We start from the raw sequence: 15,193 nt of genomic DNA, 5'->3' as shown, positions 1-15,193 counted from the left end.
CCTTTGAGCCATCAGGGCATTTACTAAAATCCCAGAGGACCTCTCCTGATGTGAGACCACAAGAAGCGAGTTTGTAGGAGGGAATTCATTGCTCCTGCTATGTGCTGAGAACTAATTAGATCCCTGGAAGTACCGTGATAAGCAAGACATGGGCCTACCTTCAAAATGCATGTGGCTACAGATGAACTGGTGTGCAAGGCAGAAACAGAGACACAGATGTAGAGAACAAACGTATGGACACCAAGGGGGGAAAGCAGGGGGTGGCGGACAGGGCTGGGATGAACTGGGAGATTGAGATTGACATATATACACTAATATGTATAAAATAGATAACTAATAAAAAATGCATGTGACAGAGACAGAAAGAGAGAGGGAAACTCTGTGAGATAAATGCTGTGATCGGAGATGCAGAGAGAAGGGAGAAACACCTTCAGGGTATCAGCTTCCACAAGAAATGGTGTTTAAACTGATAACTAAAACCAGAGCAGGCATCTTCCAGCTTCAGGGAGCAGCCAGGCAGTGTGCACAGAGACCCGGAGCCAGGAGAGCGTGGCTTGTTGGGGAATGTTTGGAGAATTGCAATAGGGTATAATCTCTGTTGATGTTTCCATTTTTTTTCTGTGGTCTTGCCCTTCTGAGATTTTCTTTTTCTTTCCTTTCCAGACTACCAGGTATGGAACACTGCCTTTCTCAAGTTGGCCACACCAGCAAAACAGCCTTTTCACAATCCAGACACGTTCTGCTGCTGCTCCAGGGAAGGGTTTCTGTTGAGAAGACCCTGACTTTGGTTGATCCATCTAATCATTAGTCCACAGATGTGAGGAGCCATAAGCAGCAGGCATGCCTGGCGCCCAGGTCAAGCTGGTCCTGCAGGCCTGCATGAACCAGACCAGGTGTCAGAGGACCCTCTTGCTCCGCCTTTGGAGAATCCTCTCTGGGGTGGAAGTGGACCAGCATCAAGGGTCCACACACATGCAGCTGCTTTTTCTTTTAGTTATAACCACTCACTCCTTGAGGTCCTCCCCTCCTCTGTGTGGTCACAGATGAAAAGAAACCCCTGTCTTGGCCAATAGGAAAGAGCTGCTGTGGTACCATTCTTTTTTCCTAGAACCTAAACCTTGTAAAATGATAATGGAGAATGAGAAAAGGGGAAAAATGCAAAGAAAGCTAAGATTAGAATTAAGAAATAAAAAACAAGCATAGACCTGGCAGTTCTTTGATGTACTGTATACTTTAACGCGCGCAGCCTGCATTCAGGGATTAGTAATAAAGCCAAAACCTTTCATCAACTGGAGTATAAAAGAGCAGCATTCCCACTATCCCTGCTTTTATTTAACAAGGAGCTCATTTTGAAAAATCCATGGTAATTAAGATGACACATCTCTAAAATGGCAGTGAAGATTTGAGACCCAAACAGGGAGGTCTAGGAGCCCACAGAGCTCTCCCTCAGCTCCCCATGCTGCCATGGGCTGCTCCTGAAACCTGTATTTCTGTTGCAGACCCTCCCAGATGGCCACATGCCTGGAATGAGGATGGACCGGGGTGTCTCCATGCCTAACATGTTGGAACCAAAGGCAAGTGTGGCTCTTTTTTTTTTTTTTTTTTTTTTTTTTTGCGGTACGCGGGCCTCTCAGTGTTGTGGCCTCTCCCGTTGCGGAGCGCAGGCTCAGCGGCCATGGCTCACAGGCCCAGCCGCTCCACGGCATGTGGGATCTTCCTGGACCGGGGCATGAACCCGTGTCCCCTGCATCGGCAGGCGGACTCTCAACCACTGTGCCACCAGGGAAGCCCAAGTGTGGCTCTTTTTCTCTTTCCTCTCACATGGGATGAAACTGGGACATAACCCTAAAAAGATTTGATTTTCTATCTTTTTCACCATTTTCAGGGTTGAGACCCACTTGGCTCCAGGCCAGTGCATTAGGCAAGCCGTGTCATAAAGCATCTTTCCACTCTGTGGGTTTTTCACACCGAGTCGGCAGGTTTAAGCCCTCACTGGGTCTGGTGCTATGTGTTCCCAGTGAAGTACCAGCACTTCTCTCCTATGACCTCGGTGTCTACGTGGCCCCTGCCATGAGCATGGCAAAGCCTGCTCCATGTGGAGCAGCTACAGCCCACTCCAGATAGGGTGACCAACACATCGTAGCTTGCCCAAGACTTCCCTGGTTATAGCACCGGAAGTCTTGCATCTTGGGATCCTCCTCAGTCCCAAGCAAACTGGGATGATTGGTTGCCCCAGCTCCAGAACATACTGTGACTCCAAAGGTATCCAAGAGCTGTGCTCCTTGGTGACTATAACTGGGGCTTATTTCAATAGGTCATCTACCAAAACACTGCTTCTGGGGCTGCATGGTTCCCTGGATTCATGAGCTGGTCATGGAACGAGATTGTTTAACCCTGCAAATGTGTACTGCCTTGTAAAACATATACCTGTAATTTCAATTCTCTTCTAATTTTTACCTTCATCCCCAATACATACTAAGTTGTATTCTTTTACTCAGCAACGCCCTCCAGAGGCACAGTGCCACATGAGACACTTGTGGGTATTGGGAATGTATAGGAACCTGACCCTGTCTGCTGGAGACTTGAGTGAGGAACACCCATCACTCTAATACTCTAACCATAGTGTCTTAGAAGCTCTGTCTTGGGAGTCTTAGATTTTAGGTAGCTTCTGCTTGTTAATAAAATGGACAGTGGTGGGAATTTTTCCCTGGCTGTCCAGTGGTTAGGGCTCCGCACTTCCACTGCAGGGGGCACGGGTTCGATCCCTAGTTGATCTAAGATCCCACATGCCACATGGCCAAAAAAATAAAATAAAATAAAATGAATAGCAGTATTCTAGAAGAGGTGTTTTTCTTTGCTTCTCAGATATTTCCATATGAAATGCTGATGGTGACCAACAGAGGGCGCAGCAAAATCCTAAGAGACGTGGACAGAACCAGGCTAGAGGTAAAAAAAAACAACAAACAAACAAACAAACTTGTCCCAACTGCATATTCCTGTGCATTTTCCACAACTTTTCCCTAAGAAATGTTCCAGTTAAGGCAAAAAATAAAAAGGATCAACCTAGGTTAAACTAAGCTAACTTGGAGGAAAACCCAAATTTGTATTTAGGAGATGAGCCTAAAAACGTATGGTAAAACTCAGAAGAACAACCCAGGAGATGCAGTATGAGTTTAGTCATTTTCTTTGGAAATGTGATGTTGCCCTCATTTAGGGCTGGTGATGTAGAATGGAGACTCCATCACTCTTCAGATACCCCCAAATCCTTATCTTTCTCTGAGCCTGGGTTGAGTTTGTTGAGGTTGGGGAGGGAGCGTTCAGTAAAGAGGTGTGTACTAGGCAAGTTTCTCTCTTGGCTCTTTCCACATTCCTTGTTGAAGGGTTAGCTGGGTACACCTACCCAAGACCTCCTTAGATGTGGAAGACTGATCTTTGTACTTTTCCATCTAAATGGTTTTAATTAAGAAAAACTCTGTCTGCTAATCTCATAAAGAATCATTAATTTTCTCTGACAAAAAGCAGTACATCTGTATGTGAGGTCAGGCTGGCACAGAGAATAAAGCCTCCACTGTCCTAAGAGAACTTTACTACGCGGACCAGAGATTGAAGTTCTTGGTCTCCTCAGTAGACCAAGCAACCACCTGAACTCCCACTTCTGAGCCAGGAAAACACCCCAGGGCTGCCAAAGGACCCCTCTGGAAGTCTCTTTCTGGCTTTCTTATTGCTCTGGTCCATTTTCCCTGCATCTCCTCAGCGTCCCAAGGACCTGAAGTGGAGTCACCTCCAGCATAATGAATCCTCGTACTGTGCCCCATGGCCATGCAGTGTTATTACAATCATCATTAATACTCCACCAGCTCTTTTCTTTGGTAGGAAGGGTGCCTCACCTGGCCTGGCCAGGTAAGGAACCACTGGGTCCAGTGCCTGCTAAGAAGCCTCAGAGATAAACTCCTCTTCCATCATTCTGCCTTTTGCTCTTCAAAACAATTACTTATAAACTGGAGAGCAACTCTCAAGGTCATCCATGTGGCCATCAGGACTGACCACTGTTCTCTTCTCCCATCACAGCGCCACTTAGCCCCAGAAGTGTTTCGGGAAATCTTTGGAATGTCCATCCAGGATTTTGACAAGTTACCTCTTTGGAGACGCAACGACATGAAGAAAAAAGCAAAACTCTTCTGAGTACCACCCATAGACAGCAATTAGAAAAAGGACTGACCATGGCGGTGACACATAGGATGTTGTAGTAAGGCACAAACTTGATTGGAGAATTTGCAAACTACTGTCCCTCAGCAGCAACCAAAAGGGAAAATCTGATTAAAACACCCAATGAGCCAAATGTTGGGCCAGCCCATGGCAACGTTCGCCCAGAAGCAGTGGGGTAGAAATGTCTGTGTGCCCACCCTCGACAGTAGTGTTCACGTGTGACCTTTTTCCATCACCTTATGTGCACAGCAGGAGCTACTTTTGTTTTCTTTCAACTGTTATTCAATAATAGTGGGACTGTATGGGTAAGAGCCAGCAAGTGCCCTTAGGATGCCGCATGGACAAAAGCAGTTGTAATAATTCCAAAGTACAAGTATATTTATTATGTAGCGCCGCGGCTGAGAAGGAAGAGCCCGAGGGATAGATCCACGTGGCAGCAGCCTTTGCCCTCCCTTTCCTCACTGGCCTCCTGCAGCCCTGCCTGGGCTTCAGCAGGAGGGAAAGCAGAATCGGGGCCCCCGGCAGCTCTGTTTCAACAGCCACCATTTAACATGCTCCTTGTCCCCTACTGTATGCTAGGACCTGATTGGCAAATTACTTAGCCTATTATTAGTATTATTATTAGTATTATTATTTTTTGCGGTACGCGGGCCTCTCACTGTTGTGGCCTCTCCCGTTGTGGAGCACAGGCTCCAGACGCGCAGGCTCAGCGGCCATGGCTCACGGGCCCAGCCGCTCCGCGGCATGTGGGATCTTCCCAGACCGGGGCACGAACCCGCGTCCCCTGCATCGGCAGGCGGACTCTCAACCACTGCGCCACCAGGGAAGCCCACTTAGCCTATTGTTAAAAAGAAAAAAGAATTAAGAGAAAGAGAGGAAAAGGAGTGAATGAAAATTCTCCTTAAACCCTTTTCTACTTCAGAAAGCGTGCTTCTCCCCACCAAGGACAGGAGATGTCTCAGCCCCGCAGCCCTCCACTCTTACAAAGAAAGGAAAGGGGGATTGTCTCCAGATTGGCCCAGTTGTATGCTGTTAGGTGAGTTTTGTCCAAAGGCCACAGCAGTCTTGATCAAAAACAAAAGTTCTGTCTCCTCTCAATGCAAGTTCTCCCACCCAGCAAACTCTGCTCTCTATCCGGCATCCTCTAAATCACATCAAGCCCTCGCTGATTTTGGTTTTTTTAAAGGTCTTTTCAGTAGTAGGCTAAGGAAAGGCATGTTTTTCTCTTTGAAATCTCTGCAACTCCAAGGTAGATTGCCCCCAACTGATTTAACTTGGTCTTTTGAGCTTTCTTTCTTGCCTAGCTCTGTTGACTTCCTGGTTTGCATGTGTGTGTTTATGTGTTTTCACTCACCCAGGGCAGTTTGGTGAGTCTGCATGTGCTTTTAAACTTCATTCCTGCTCGAATGTTTGTCCCACTGTGCTGCAGCTCCTCAGGGACGTTTGCACAGGTGCACATGACTCAAAGGTCAAGAGTGAGGCTAACTGCATCCCTGCCACCAGGTCCCCTGTGGAAGGGTGTTGGTGGTTAGAAGCCAGCATATTCCATGACAGATGTAGCTCAAGTCAGCATCAGACCGAAGACCGCAGACCTAGGATCAGACTGTGTGTAGACAGCAGAACATCTCACCGGAGTCCTCAAACTCAGTAACACAAGATTCACATTGGAGCTGAAGATTACCCCAAAACTTGCATTTAAGACCCCACCATGGTTCCTGAAAGCCTCTGGCTGAGACTCAGACAGGACGTGACTCACGTGTAGGAGGTTGTCACATTTATTGTCATGCTCTGGGGCTCTGTTTAGGAATTTAAACTCTATTTTAAAGCCAAAGAAGAAAACATCTGAATTCACCTGCGTATGCCACTAATCATAAAAGCTCCGAAATTCTTCCTGCTGGCACCAAGTATTAGAATGAGTTAGTAGCTGACACCACCAGTGGTAAAAAGCAAGTAGAATATTCTTTCTGACCTTGTACTGCAGACCTAACGTGTGACACACTCTAGCAACCGGGTGCTGTAGTGAATACTGCAATTGCTTCATAGTATTCTGTGTGCTTCTCGAGGGAATCTAAACCTGCCTGACCTTTGCTAGACACTGAATGTTTGAGGACTGTTCTCACAAATGTGTGTGTGTGTGTGTGTTGGACCTACTAACGTATTTAGCAAATGGCTCTGATGAGGTAGGTGTGAGACCACCTCCTCCTTGGACTGAAGGCAGACTGCAGCCCACAGTTTCACCCTTTCATCTATCTGTTGCCTCTTGCTTCATTCAGTACATCCGCTGTCCCATCTTCTGTGACCTCTCCTGCATGGGTAGCCTGGGCACAACGCCTGTGTGTCCTAATCCTTGCTTCGCTCTGGCAAAGTGTGAGGGGTGAGGACCATGGTGTAGTCCCAGTGTTCCCCTGCCACGACCAGTAACAAGGACGGCCAAACGTATCCGAGGGCTCGGCTGGAGGAGAGGTTTTTTTTTCATCGGCTAATGAGTTATAATCCACGTACTTGCAGACTAAATGTCAGTGTAAGAAAAATGGCGATGGTAGTTAAAGAACTGAGCCTAAATTTGCCGCCACTAATGAAACTCTACTTTTCTTGTAACTTTTGAATTCAGTTTTGCATCCATCTTGGCGGGGGGTGGGGTGGGAAATAGCTTCTTTCCATATCAAGTGTATGAGCTAATTTAAACTACACCGTGCAAAAATGCCTTGCCAGAAAATGCCAGTAGCTTCCTGGCTGCAAGCAGAGCAGTGCTGTGCTCTAGGGAAGGGGGCACTGGGAATGCAGAGTGGGCTTCCCAACCCCACTCCCCAGCAGAAGGCTCCAGCCACGGGCATGGGTCACAGGGCAACCTGATTCTTCCAACTGCCAAATTGAATCAGTGGGCTACAACGCCCTATGTGTTTTGTTGAACTGGACTCAGCATGCTTGTCCCGAAAATGACCAGGTCACTACACAGGAAATCAGTGTTCTCTGCTTGAACCCTGTCCCGCATAAAAAAATTCCAGTTGTTAACACAATCAAATTAATGAGGATTGTTTACTCTAGGAAAGGAAGTATACACATGGTAAGCTTCCCTAGTGCATACATAAAGGGCTACATTTTTGAGCATTGGGCTTACTAGTGATTCTTGAAGCATAGGCTGATTGCATGAAGAGGCCTCTATGATGACCTGAAAGTCAGTGCTTCCTTTAAAGTTTCTTCCAAAAAAGCCAGGATACCATTTAGTCTTCTGGTGTGATTTATGTTGAGATATAAAGAGCGTTTGGAAACTTGTCCAGCTCGCTGGGTATCTACATGTTGGTTTGGGTTCATTATGAAATGTTCTTAATGTGACTCCTTCAATAACAAAAGGTAAACTGCCTGTTCCCTGAAACCTTGAACAGAAAAGCTAGAGACAATGGGTAATAAGGTGCAAAGAAAAGAAAAAAAAGTAGTTTCTATCTGTCATGTCCTCTAGTCTCCCCACTTCTCCCCAACTCCCCATTCTGTTGTTTCCAAGCTGAGTTTCCTCTTCCGAGGTGAGGCTGGAACAATGCTCTTTTCAATTCCTATCCCCTCCATCTGGTGATGTCAATCAACTCCACTTGGAAAAGTCTTGCTAGAAATGTTTCTAAAACTTTCATCTAATTTCTTTACACTTTAAAGCAAACACCTTTTTCTAAAGAACTGCTTCTTAGATGATTATACAATATATATATCTATGCTTTTGCAAGTTTAAAAATTCAAATGAACCACTTTTGACTAGGTAGGTCTTTCTAAAAAACTCTTTAAAGCAAACTTGATGTTAGCGTTCTCTTGCATGTTGAAGGGGCAGGGGACCCTCCAGGCTGTGGGCTCCCAGAGCCCTCTTTCTGACTGTCAGGAAAGATGCTGGAAGGAAGATGAATTCCGTGCCATCAACCCTTCTGCATCCTCTGCAGCAAGCTCAGTTTTTACAAATCACCTCATCTGTATTTCCGGTCACTGTTTAATCTACTTCCTAGGCCAGGCTTGATTTTATCTGGCTTGTAAAATCATTTTCCTTTTTATAAACCAAGTGTTTGTCAGGATGCCCTAAAACTCACTCATTAGTACTCCCTTTTGAAGAACATTCCATCCAGAAAAAGCGATCATTTCAGGCTTGAGGTTCGTAATGACACCTTATGGTGGCGATGTGTGTTAAGGGAACTACCCAATTATGTTGTAATGAAAGAAGGAGAAACTTTGACTTTGGCAATTTAAAAAATCACTGTCTTTCTATTTGCTGCCTAGGGAGTAGTGGGGAGATGGTGTCTGACACGCTTTGCATATGGATCTTTGTATTTTTCATTTGGGGCAAGTTTCATTTATGGCAAACTCGAAAGGGGGAGGTGGTCAGTTTAAGCTGAAAAACTTTCTAAACAATATATGTGTACACAGCAAAATTAAACCCAATCTTTTCTGATGCTTAGTGTAATTGAGTGGCGATTGATATCATTAAATAAAATTCTTCCCAAAAGAGTATCTCCCAAGAATGACGATGCCATGAGTCACTTTCTGAGCCCGTTTGCCAAAGGTAGAGGAAAAGACTGCATCCACTAACATTCAGAAAGGCAGTGAGCTACTTAGTGATTGTATATGTGTATGTTTCTTTACCCTACGGAAGAGAAGACGAATGTCCGCAGGATTGGTGTTCTTTTGGGGTGTTATGTACAGACCTGTCCCATAATAAACGTGTGGTTTCTGTGAGTTGCTGACAATCCTGCATCGAAGCTTTTGCAGTTCTTTCCTTTTTAAGTTGGGTTTAATGGAATTTTTTTCAAGTGTTGGAAGGCATACTGTTCTTCCTGCCTCCCCTCCCCTTCCAGAAACAAGAAAGCAAATATTTGGAAGAAATGCTGCTTAAAAGATGTATCATGTCCCCCGTGAAAGTGAGTGGATATCGGTCGGCATCCTGAATGCCACATGCCAGTGTGCAGAGGTGGGATGGCCCTGGGCCTGCGTTACTGTGCTTGGGACACCCAACGCACTCCACGCTCCTGCCGCCCCTCTGCCGCTGTCCTGCGTCACTGTTGTCCTCACAACTCAGTGAATAAAGTGTGTGCTTAACGCGTAACTGCCTCCACACCGTGTTTCCTTTCTGGTTCCCCCACTCCCTTTAAAGGTCTGTCCCATTTGAAAAAGTGCCAGCCCAACTTCTAAAGACAAAAACAAAATCAAAATCAAAGTCCTGGGAATGCACTTTTATCACGTAGGAAGGCAGGTTAGAGGGGAAAATGCATCAGATAGCAGTGGTATATTCCAGAACTGTTTGCCCAATGACCCAGACCATATTGACCAAGTCAACTAAAGAAAAAAAAATTTAATAGAGCTGTTACACTGTGCTGGTCTAGCTGGTATTCAGTTTTGTGTGTGACACAGAGCAGCAATGGTCTCATCACTTAGGCAAGGCTGGGGATTTGAGATTTGAGGACAGGAGCTTCTGAACCACTGCCGTGAGTTGGGCCATTTTACTAAGAAACTAGAACGCAGTGGGAAGAAAACATCTTTCAGAACATCTTTGACCTCCACTGCATTATCAAACTTTAAGCAAAGAAAATCTTAAGGATTTCGATTTACTTGTTATCCTCACTGCCAAGATTTGGGGCTTGCCAGAAAACACAAGGATATATTTATACTCACAATGGTCTCTCCGACCGTAGCCATCCTACTATGTGTCTACCAAGCCTGGTGCCTTAGTCCACATGGGCTGCTATAACACACCACCAGAGACCGGGTACCTTGAACGGCAAACAGTTATTTCTCACGGTTCTGGAAGCTGGAAGTCCAAGATCAAGGTGCTGGCAGATCCAATGTCTGGCGAGAACCCTCTTGGCTTTGTAGACAGCCGTCTTCTCCTTCAGTCCTCACATGGTGAGAGAAGAGAGGAAGTAATCTCACTGACATCTCTTCTTCTAAGGGAACTAATTCCACCAGGAGGGCTCCACCTTCATGATCGAATTACCTCCCCAAAGCCCCGCCTCCTAATATCATCCCCTTGGGTGTTAGGACTTCAATCTAAGAATTTGGGGAGGACGCAAACATGCAGTCCTTCATACCTGCCCAGGGACCCGGCGCCCTGGCATTCATGTGGACCCTCTCCTGGAAGCCAGAAACAGGTTATTTTCAAGGCAACTGGAAGGTTAGTTGGCTACTGTGGAAAACGGGCCCGGAGGCCCCGGCTGGAGGTCTGTGTTCCGCTCACCGTTGACCGCCGCCCACACCGGCATCACCACTCGGGTCGCGGTTCCCGCAGCCAGTGGGATCTTCAGGCGAGGTTATCTTGAGCGCCCTGTGGCATTTGCCACCATTGATCATCATTTCATGGGAAGTCAACTCGCTGTGCCGTCGGGTGGTCCCCCTTGCCGGCCCACAGCAGAGCTCACGGACTGCGCTGGGAATCCGAGGCCCTGCCTGCCTGGCCCTGGCTTGCCCACTGCTCTCGGCTGCCCCTCCCACCACGCCCACCCTCGAATCTCGCCCTCCAGCTCTTCCAAAGCACCTCGAGTTCCCTGAACACACCACGCCCTCCCCTGCCGCTACAGCTTTGCCAACGTCATGTCTTCTGTACGACGAGTTCCCTGAACACACCATGCCCTCCCCCGCCTCTACAGCTTTGCCAGCGTCGTGTCTTCTGTACGACGTCCAGCTCTTCTAGGAGGTGGAGAGACCCGGCCCTGAGGAAAGGAGGTGATGGCAGTGTTGACTTTGAGATTAGTTGCCCACAGCTCTTTGAAGTTACCCTGTGAGTTTCCCATGGGCTCCATCTGCCCTAAATCAAAGACACACCCCAGTGCACACCCTCTCTAGGAGCCTGCCTCGGTGGGCCCAGCCCAACCTGCCCCAGTAAATTCTTTGCACGCCTATGGGTGAACATCACGTTGCACGCTTTTCAAGTTTTGCCTAATACTGCTCGTTTTGCCTGTGTTTCTGCTCCTCAGCTGAACGGTAGTGAGATCGTCTCTATCTTGAGTGCTTTGTGTTAGCTTTACATTAACTGGGTCCCCCAGGACAGCCCTACAAGCAGATAATTGTAGCTCCACTTATACATGTGAGGAAACTAAAGCTCAGAAGCTAATTAAACGTGCCTGACTGTTCAGGGAGCAGCAAAGCTGGTATTACCCACATCTGTCCCACTGCAAATCCCATGCTGTTTTTCAATGTCCCTCTGCCTGTGACTTTCTTTTTTTTTTTTAATTTTTTTGCGGTACGCGGGCCTCTCACCGTTGGGGCCTCTCACCATTTTGGCCTCTCCTGTTGTGGAGCACAGGCTCCGGACGTGCAGGCTCAGCGGCCATGGCTCACGGGCCCAGCCGCTACGCGGCATGTGGGATCCTCCCGGACCGGGGCACGAACCCGTGTCCCCTGCATCAGCAGGCGGACTCTCAACCACTGCGCCACCAGGGAAGCCCTCTTTTTTTAAAATTAATTAATTATTTATTTATTTGGCTGAACCCGGTCTTAGTTGTGGGATCTTCTTTGCCGCACACAGGATCTTTTAGTTGCTGCATGGGGAATCTAGTTCCCTGATCGAACCCCGGCCCCCCGCATTGGGAGCTTGGAGTCTTAGCCACTGGACCACCAGGGAAGTCCCTGCCTGTGACTCTGAAAGCAAGGAATGCATCCCCCATATTCTAAATCTCTGGGGGCACACTGCACAGAGGAGGCTCTCAATGTGAGACTGGCCAGTTCCCTTCAGTCGGCCACGAGCCACAGCACTACCACCAAGGCACGGTTATAAATAGCAGTTGGGGGGTACTCACTAGCTGTGTGTCTCAGGGCCAGTTATTGAACCTCTTTGGGCCTCAGTTTGCTCATCTGTAAAATAGACAAAATAATAAGATCCATCAGAAGATTGTTGCTAAATCATAACACCTGTTGAGCACAGCGCAGGACCTAGCATGTAGTCATTGGTCAGGAAACTTGAGTGATCTTTATTAAGGGTAATTAGCCACTTAGACTTGAAGAATCCCAAATGCTCTCTGAACCTCAGTTTTCTCATCAGTAAATTAGGAATGAATACCTGCTCTGGCTGTCTTATGGGGTTGTGAGGCCAAATGAAATAGAGTAGAACTGCTCAGACACTATGTTTACAGATGATATTGGGTAATGAGGGTCTCTGGTACTTGGACAAGGTCTACTAGTATTTTATTTTATTTTTTTTTTATTTTGTTTTTTTTAAAGTATAGTTGATTTACAATGTTATATTAGTTTCAGGTATATAGCAACATGATTCAGTTATACATACATATATATATCTATTTTTTTAAAAATTCCTTTCCCTTATAGGTTATTACAAAATATTGAGTATAGCTGCCTGTGCTGTACAGTGGGTCCTTGTTGGTTATCTATTTTATATATAGTAGTGTGTATATGTTAATCTCCAACTCCTAATTTAGCTCTCCACACCCCTTTCCCCCTTGGTAACCATAAGTTTGTTTTCTATGTCTGTGGGTTTGTTTCCATTTTGTATATAAGTTCATTTGTATCTTTTTTTTTTAGACTCCACATATAAGTGATATCATATGATATTTGTCTCTGTCTGGCTTACTCCACTTAGTATGATAATCTCTAGGTCCATCCATGTTGCTGCAAATGGCATTATTTCATTCTTTTTTATGGCTGAGTAATATTCCATTGTATAAATATACCACATCTTCTTCTTTTTTTTTTTTTTAAAGAAGATGTTGGGGGTAGGAGTTTATTAATTAATTTATTTATGTTTGCTGTGTTGGGTCTTCATTTCTGTGTGAGGGCTTCCCCTAGTTGTGGCAAGCGGGGACCACTCTTCATTGTGGTGCACTGGCCTCTCACTATCGCGGCCTCTCTTGTTGCGGAGCACAAGCTCCAGACGCGCAGGCTCAGTAGTTGTGGCTCATGGGCCTAGTTGCTCCACGGCATGTGGGATCTTCCCAGACCAGGGCTCGAACCCATGTCCCCTGCATTGGCAGGCAGATTCTCAACCACTGCGCCACTAGGGAAGCCCTATACCACATCTTCTTTATCCATTCATCTGTCAATAGACATTTAGGTTGCTTCCATGTCTTGGCTGTTGTGAATAGCACTGCTGTGAACATTGGGGTGCATGTATCTTTTTGAATTATAGTTTTCTCTGGATATATGCCCAGTGGTGGTATTGCAGGATCATATGGTAGTCCTATTTTTAGTTTCTCAAGGAACTTCCATACTGTTCTCCATAGTGGCTGCATCAATTTACATTCCCACCAACGGTCTACTACTATTTTAGATAGTTTAATCATTCAAGAATTTTAGTTTTTGTTCTGGGCTTTTTCCCCCTCTAGTCTTTATATGAATTCTCCAGCATTAAAACAAGCCCACAGGGCCTCCCTGGTGGCGCAGTGGTTGAGAGTCCGCCTGCCGATGCAGGGGATACGGGTTCGTGCCCCGGTCTGGGAGGATCCCATATACCGCGGAGCGGCTGGGCCCGTGAGCCATGGCTGCTGAGCCTGTGCATCCGGAGCCTGTGCTCCGCAACGGGAGAGGCCACAACAGTGAGAGGCCCGCGTACCACAAAAAAAAAAAAAAAAAAAAAAAAAAAAAAAAAAAAAAAAAAAAAAAAAAAAACAAGCCCACAGCTTTTATATGCTTCAATAACAACACTCTCTTGTCCAATAATCATCTATGATTGAGATCCCCTGAAGCTGTGATTTTTTTTTTTTTTTTTTTTTTGGCCATACCACGTGGCTTATGGAATCTTAGTTCCCTGACCAGGGATCGAACCCAGGCCCCCTGCAGTGGAAGCTTGGAGTCCTAACCACTGTACTACCACAGAATTCCCAAGATGTGCTAATTAATAGTAATAATAACAGTGTAACATAGCAGTTGAGTGTGGGCTATAGCATCAAGCTCCCTGGGATTTTTTTGTTTTGTTTTGTTTTTATAAATTTATTTATTTATTTATTTTTGGCTGTGTTGGGTCTTCATTGCTGTGCACGGGCTTTCTCTAGTTGCCGTGAGCGGGGGTTACTCTTCGTTGCAGTGCGCGGGCTTCTCATTGCCGTGGCTTCTCTTGTTGCGGAGCACGGGCTCTAGGCGCACAGGCTTTAGTAGTTGTGGCACATGGGCTCAGTAGTTGTGGCTTGTGGGCTCTAGAGCTCAGGCTCAGTAGTTGTGGCGCACGGGTTTAGTTGCTCTGCGGCATGTGGGATCTTCCCGGACCAGGGCTCGAACCCGTGTCCCCTGCATTGGCAGGCGGATTCTTAACCACTGAGCCACCAGGGAAGCCCAAACTCCCTGGGTTTGAGTTTGAGCTCCACCAATAATTAGCTGTGTGACTAGTGACAGTTTGCCTAACTTCTCTAAGCCTCAATTTGTATTTCTATAAAATAGGAATAATAATAAAAATACCTACCTCAAAGAGTTATTGTGAGAATCAGGTAGAATAGGACCCGGCATGATACAAAATGGGCACTCAAATATTAGCTTTTATTAATAAAGCAGCTGCCATGTAGTGAGGACTTACTATTTGCCCAGTTCTGAGCTAAGCATATTCCATGCTCTGTTTCATGCTCACTTCTACTTTAGAACTGAGGAAACAGACCCAGAGAAACCAAGTGCCTTATACAAGATCTGCCTATTGAGTGGTGGGCCTGGGATTCAGACCCCATCTCCCCAGTTCCAAGCTCAAAATGTAAGCAAATATCATGCAGAGAAGGGCTCAGGTGTCCCCACGGGTACTGCAGGAGCCAGGGTCCCAGGCCGCCTACGATGGAAGCGTCCAAATGTGCCAGCTTGGGGGCTCAGCTTTTCCCAAGGAGTTTTAGAGCCGTTGGACCTCAGTGTTTTCTGGGTGGGGAGGATTTCCCCAGCCTGCTCGAGGGGTGTTTAGAAACACCAGCTGCAGAAGAGTTGAGACTCATTCCCATGAAAGATGGCTTTGGTTTCAGAAAGATCTTTCCAATGTATGACTCACTTCAAAGCAGCCAAAGGCAGCAGAGGCCGAACCGCCAGTCCTTACAGTATTGGGGGA

At 46.4% G+C, this 15,193-nt stretch overlaps 1 protein-coding gene and 1 long non-coding RNA gene across 15 annotated transcripts in view; both read left to right on the top strand.

Annotated features, from left to right (window-relative positions):
• The window catches only part of ABLIM1 (actin binding LIM protein 1), a gene marked incomplete at both ends in the record, with an annotated part of 204,839 nt that extends 200,657 nt beyond the window's left edge, over positions 1–4,182 (top strand). For all 14 annotated transcript variants that reach the window (XM_079705683.1, XM_079705695.1, XM_079705693.1 and 11 more), the window contains 4 exons: positions 664–671; positions 1,500–1,574; positions 2,866–2,946; positions 4,069–4,182. In XM_079705683.1, the coding sequence (XP_079561809.1) occupies positions 664–671; positions 1,500–1,574; positions 2,866–2,946; positions 4,069–4,182 (278 nt within the window). The remainder of the gene's footprint in view (positions 1–663; positions 672–1,499; positions 1,575–2,865; positions 2,947–4,068) is intronic.
• Positions 4,183–4,642: 460 nt separating this feature from the next.
• On the top strand, positions 4,643–9,280 carry LOC307054206. The gene is made up of 2 exons (XR_013810932.1): positions 4,643–5,242; positions 9,033–9,280. It is a non-coding gene; the product is annotated as an uncharacterized lncRNA (long non-coding RNA).
• The last annotated feature ends 5,913 nt before the right edge of the window (positions 9,281–15,193 follow it).

Source organism: Hyperoodon ampullatus (assembly GCF_949752795.1).
Source record: "Hyperoodon ampullatus genome assembly, chromosome: 1".
In the NCBI taxonomy this organism is placed as follows: Eukaryota; Metazoa; Chordata; class Mammalia; order Artiodactyla; family Ziphiidae; genus Hyperoodon; species Hyperoodon ampullatus.
Note: the sequence above shows the minus strand (reverse complement) of the source record. Positions and strands in the feature narration are given on the sequence as shown.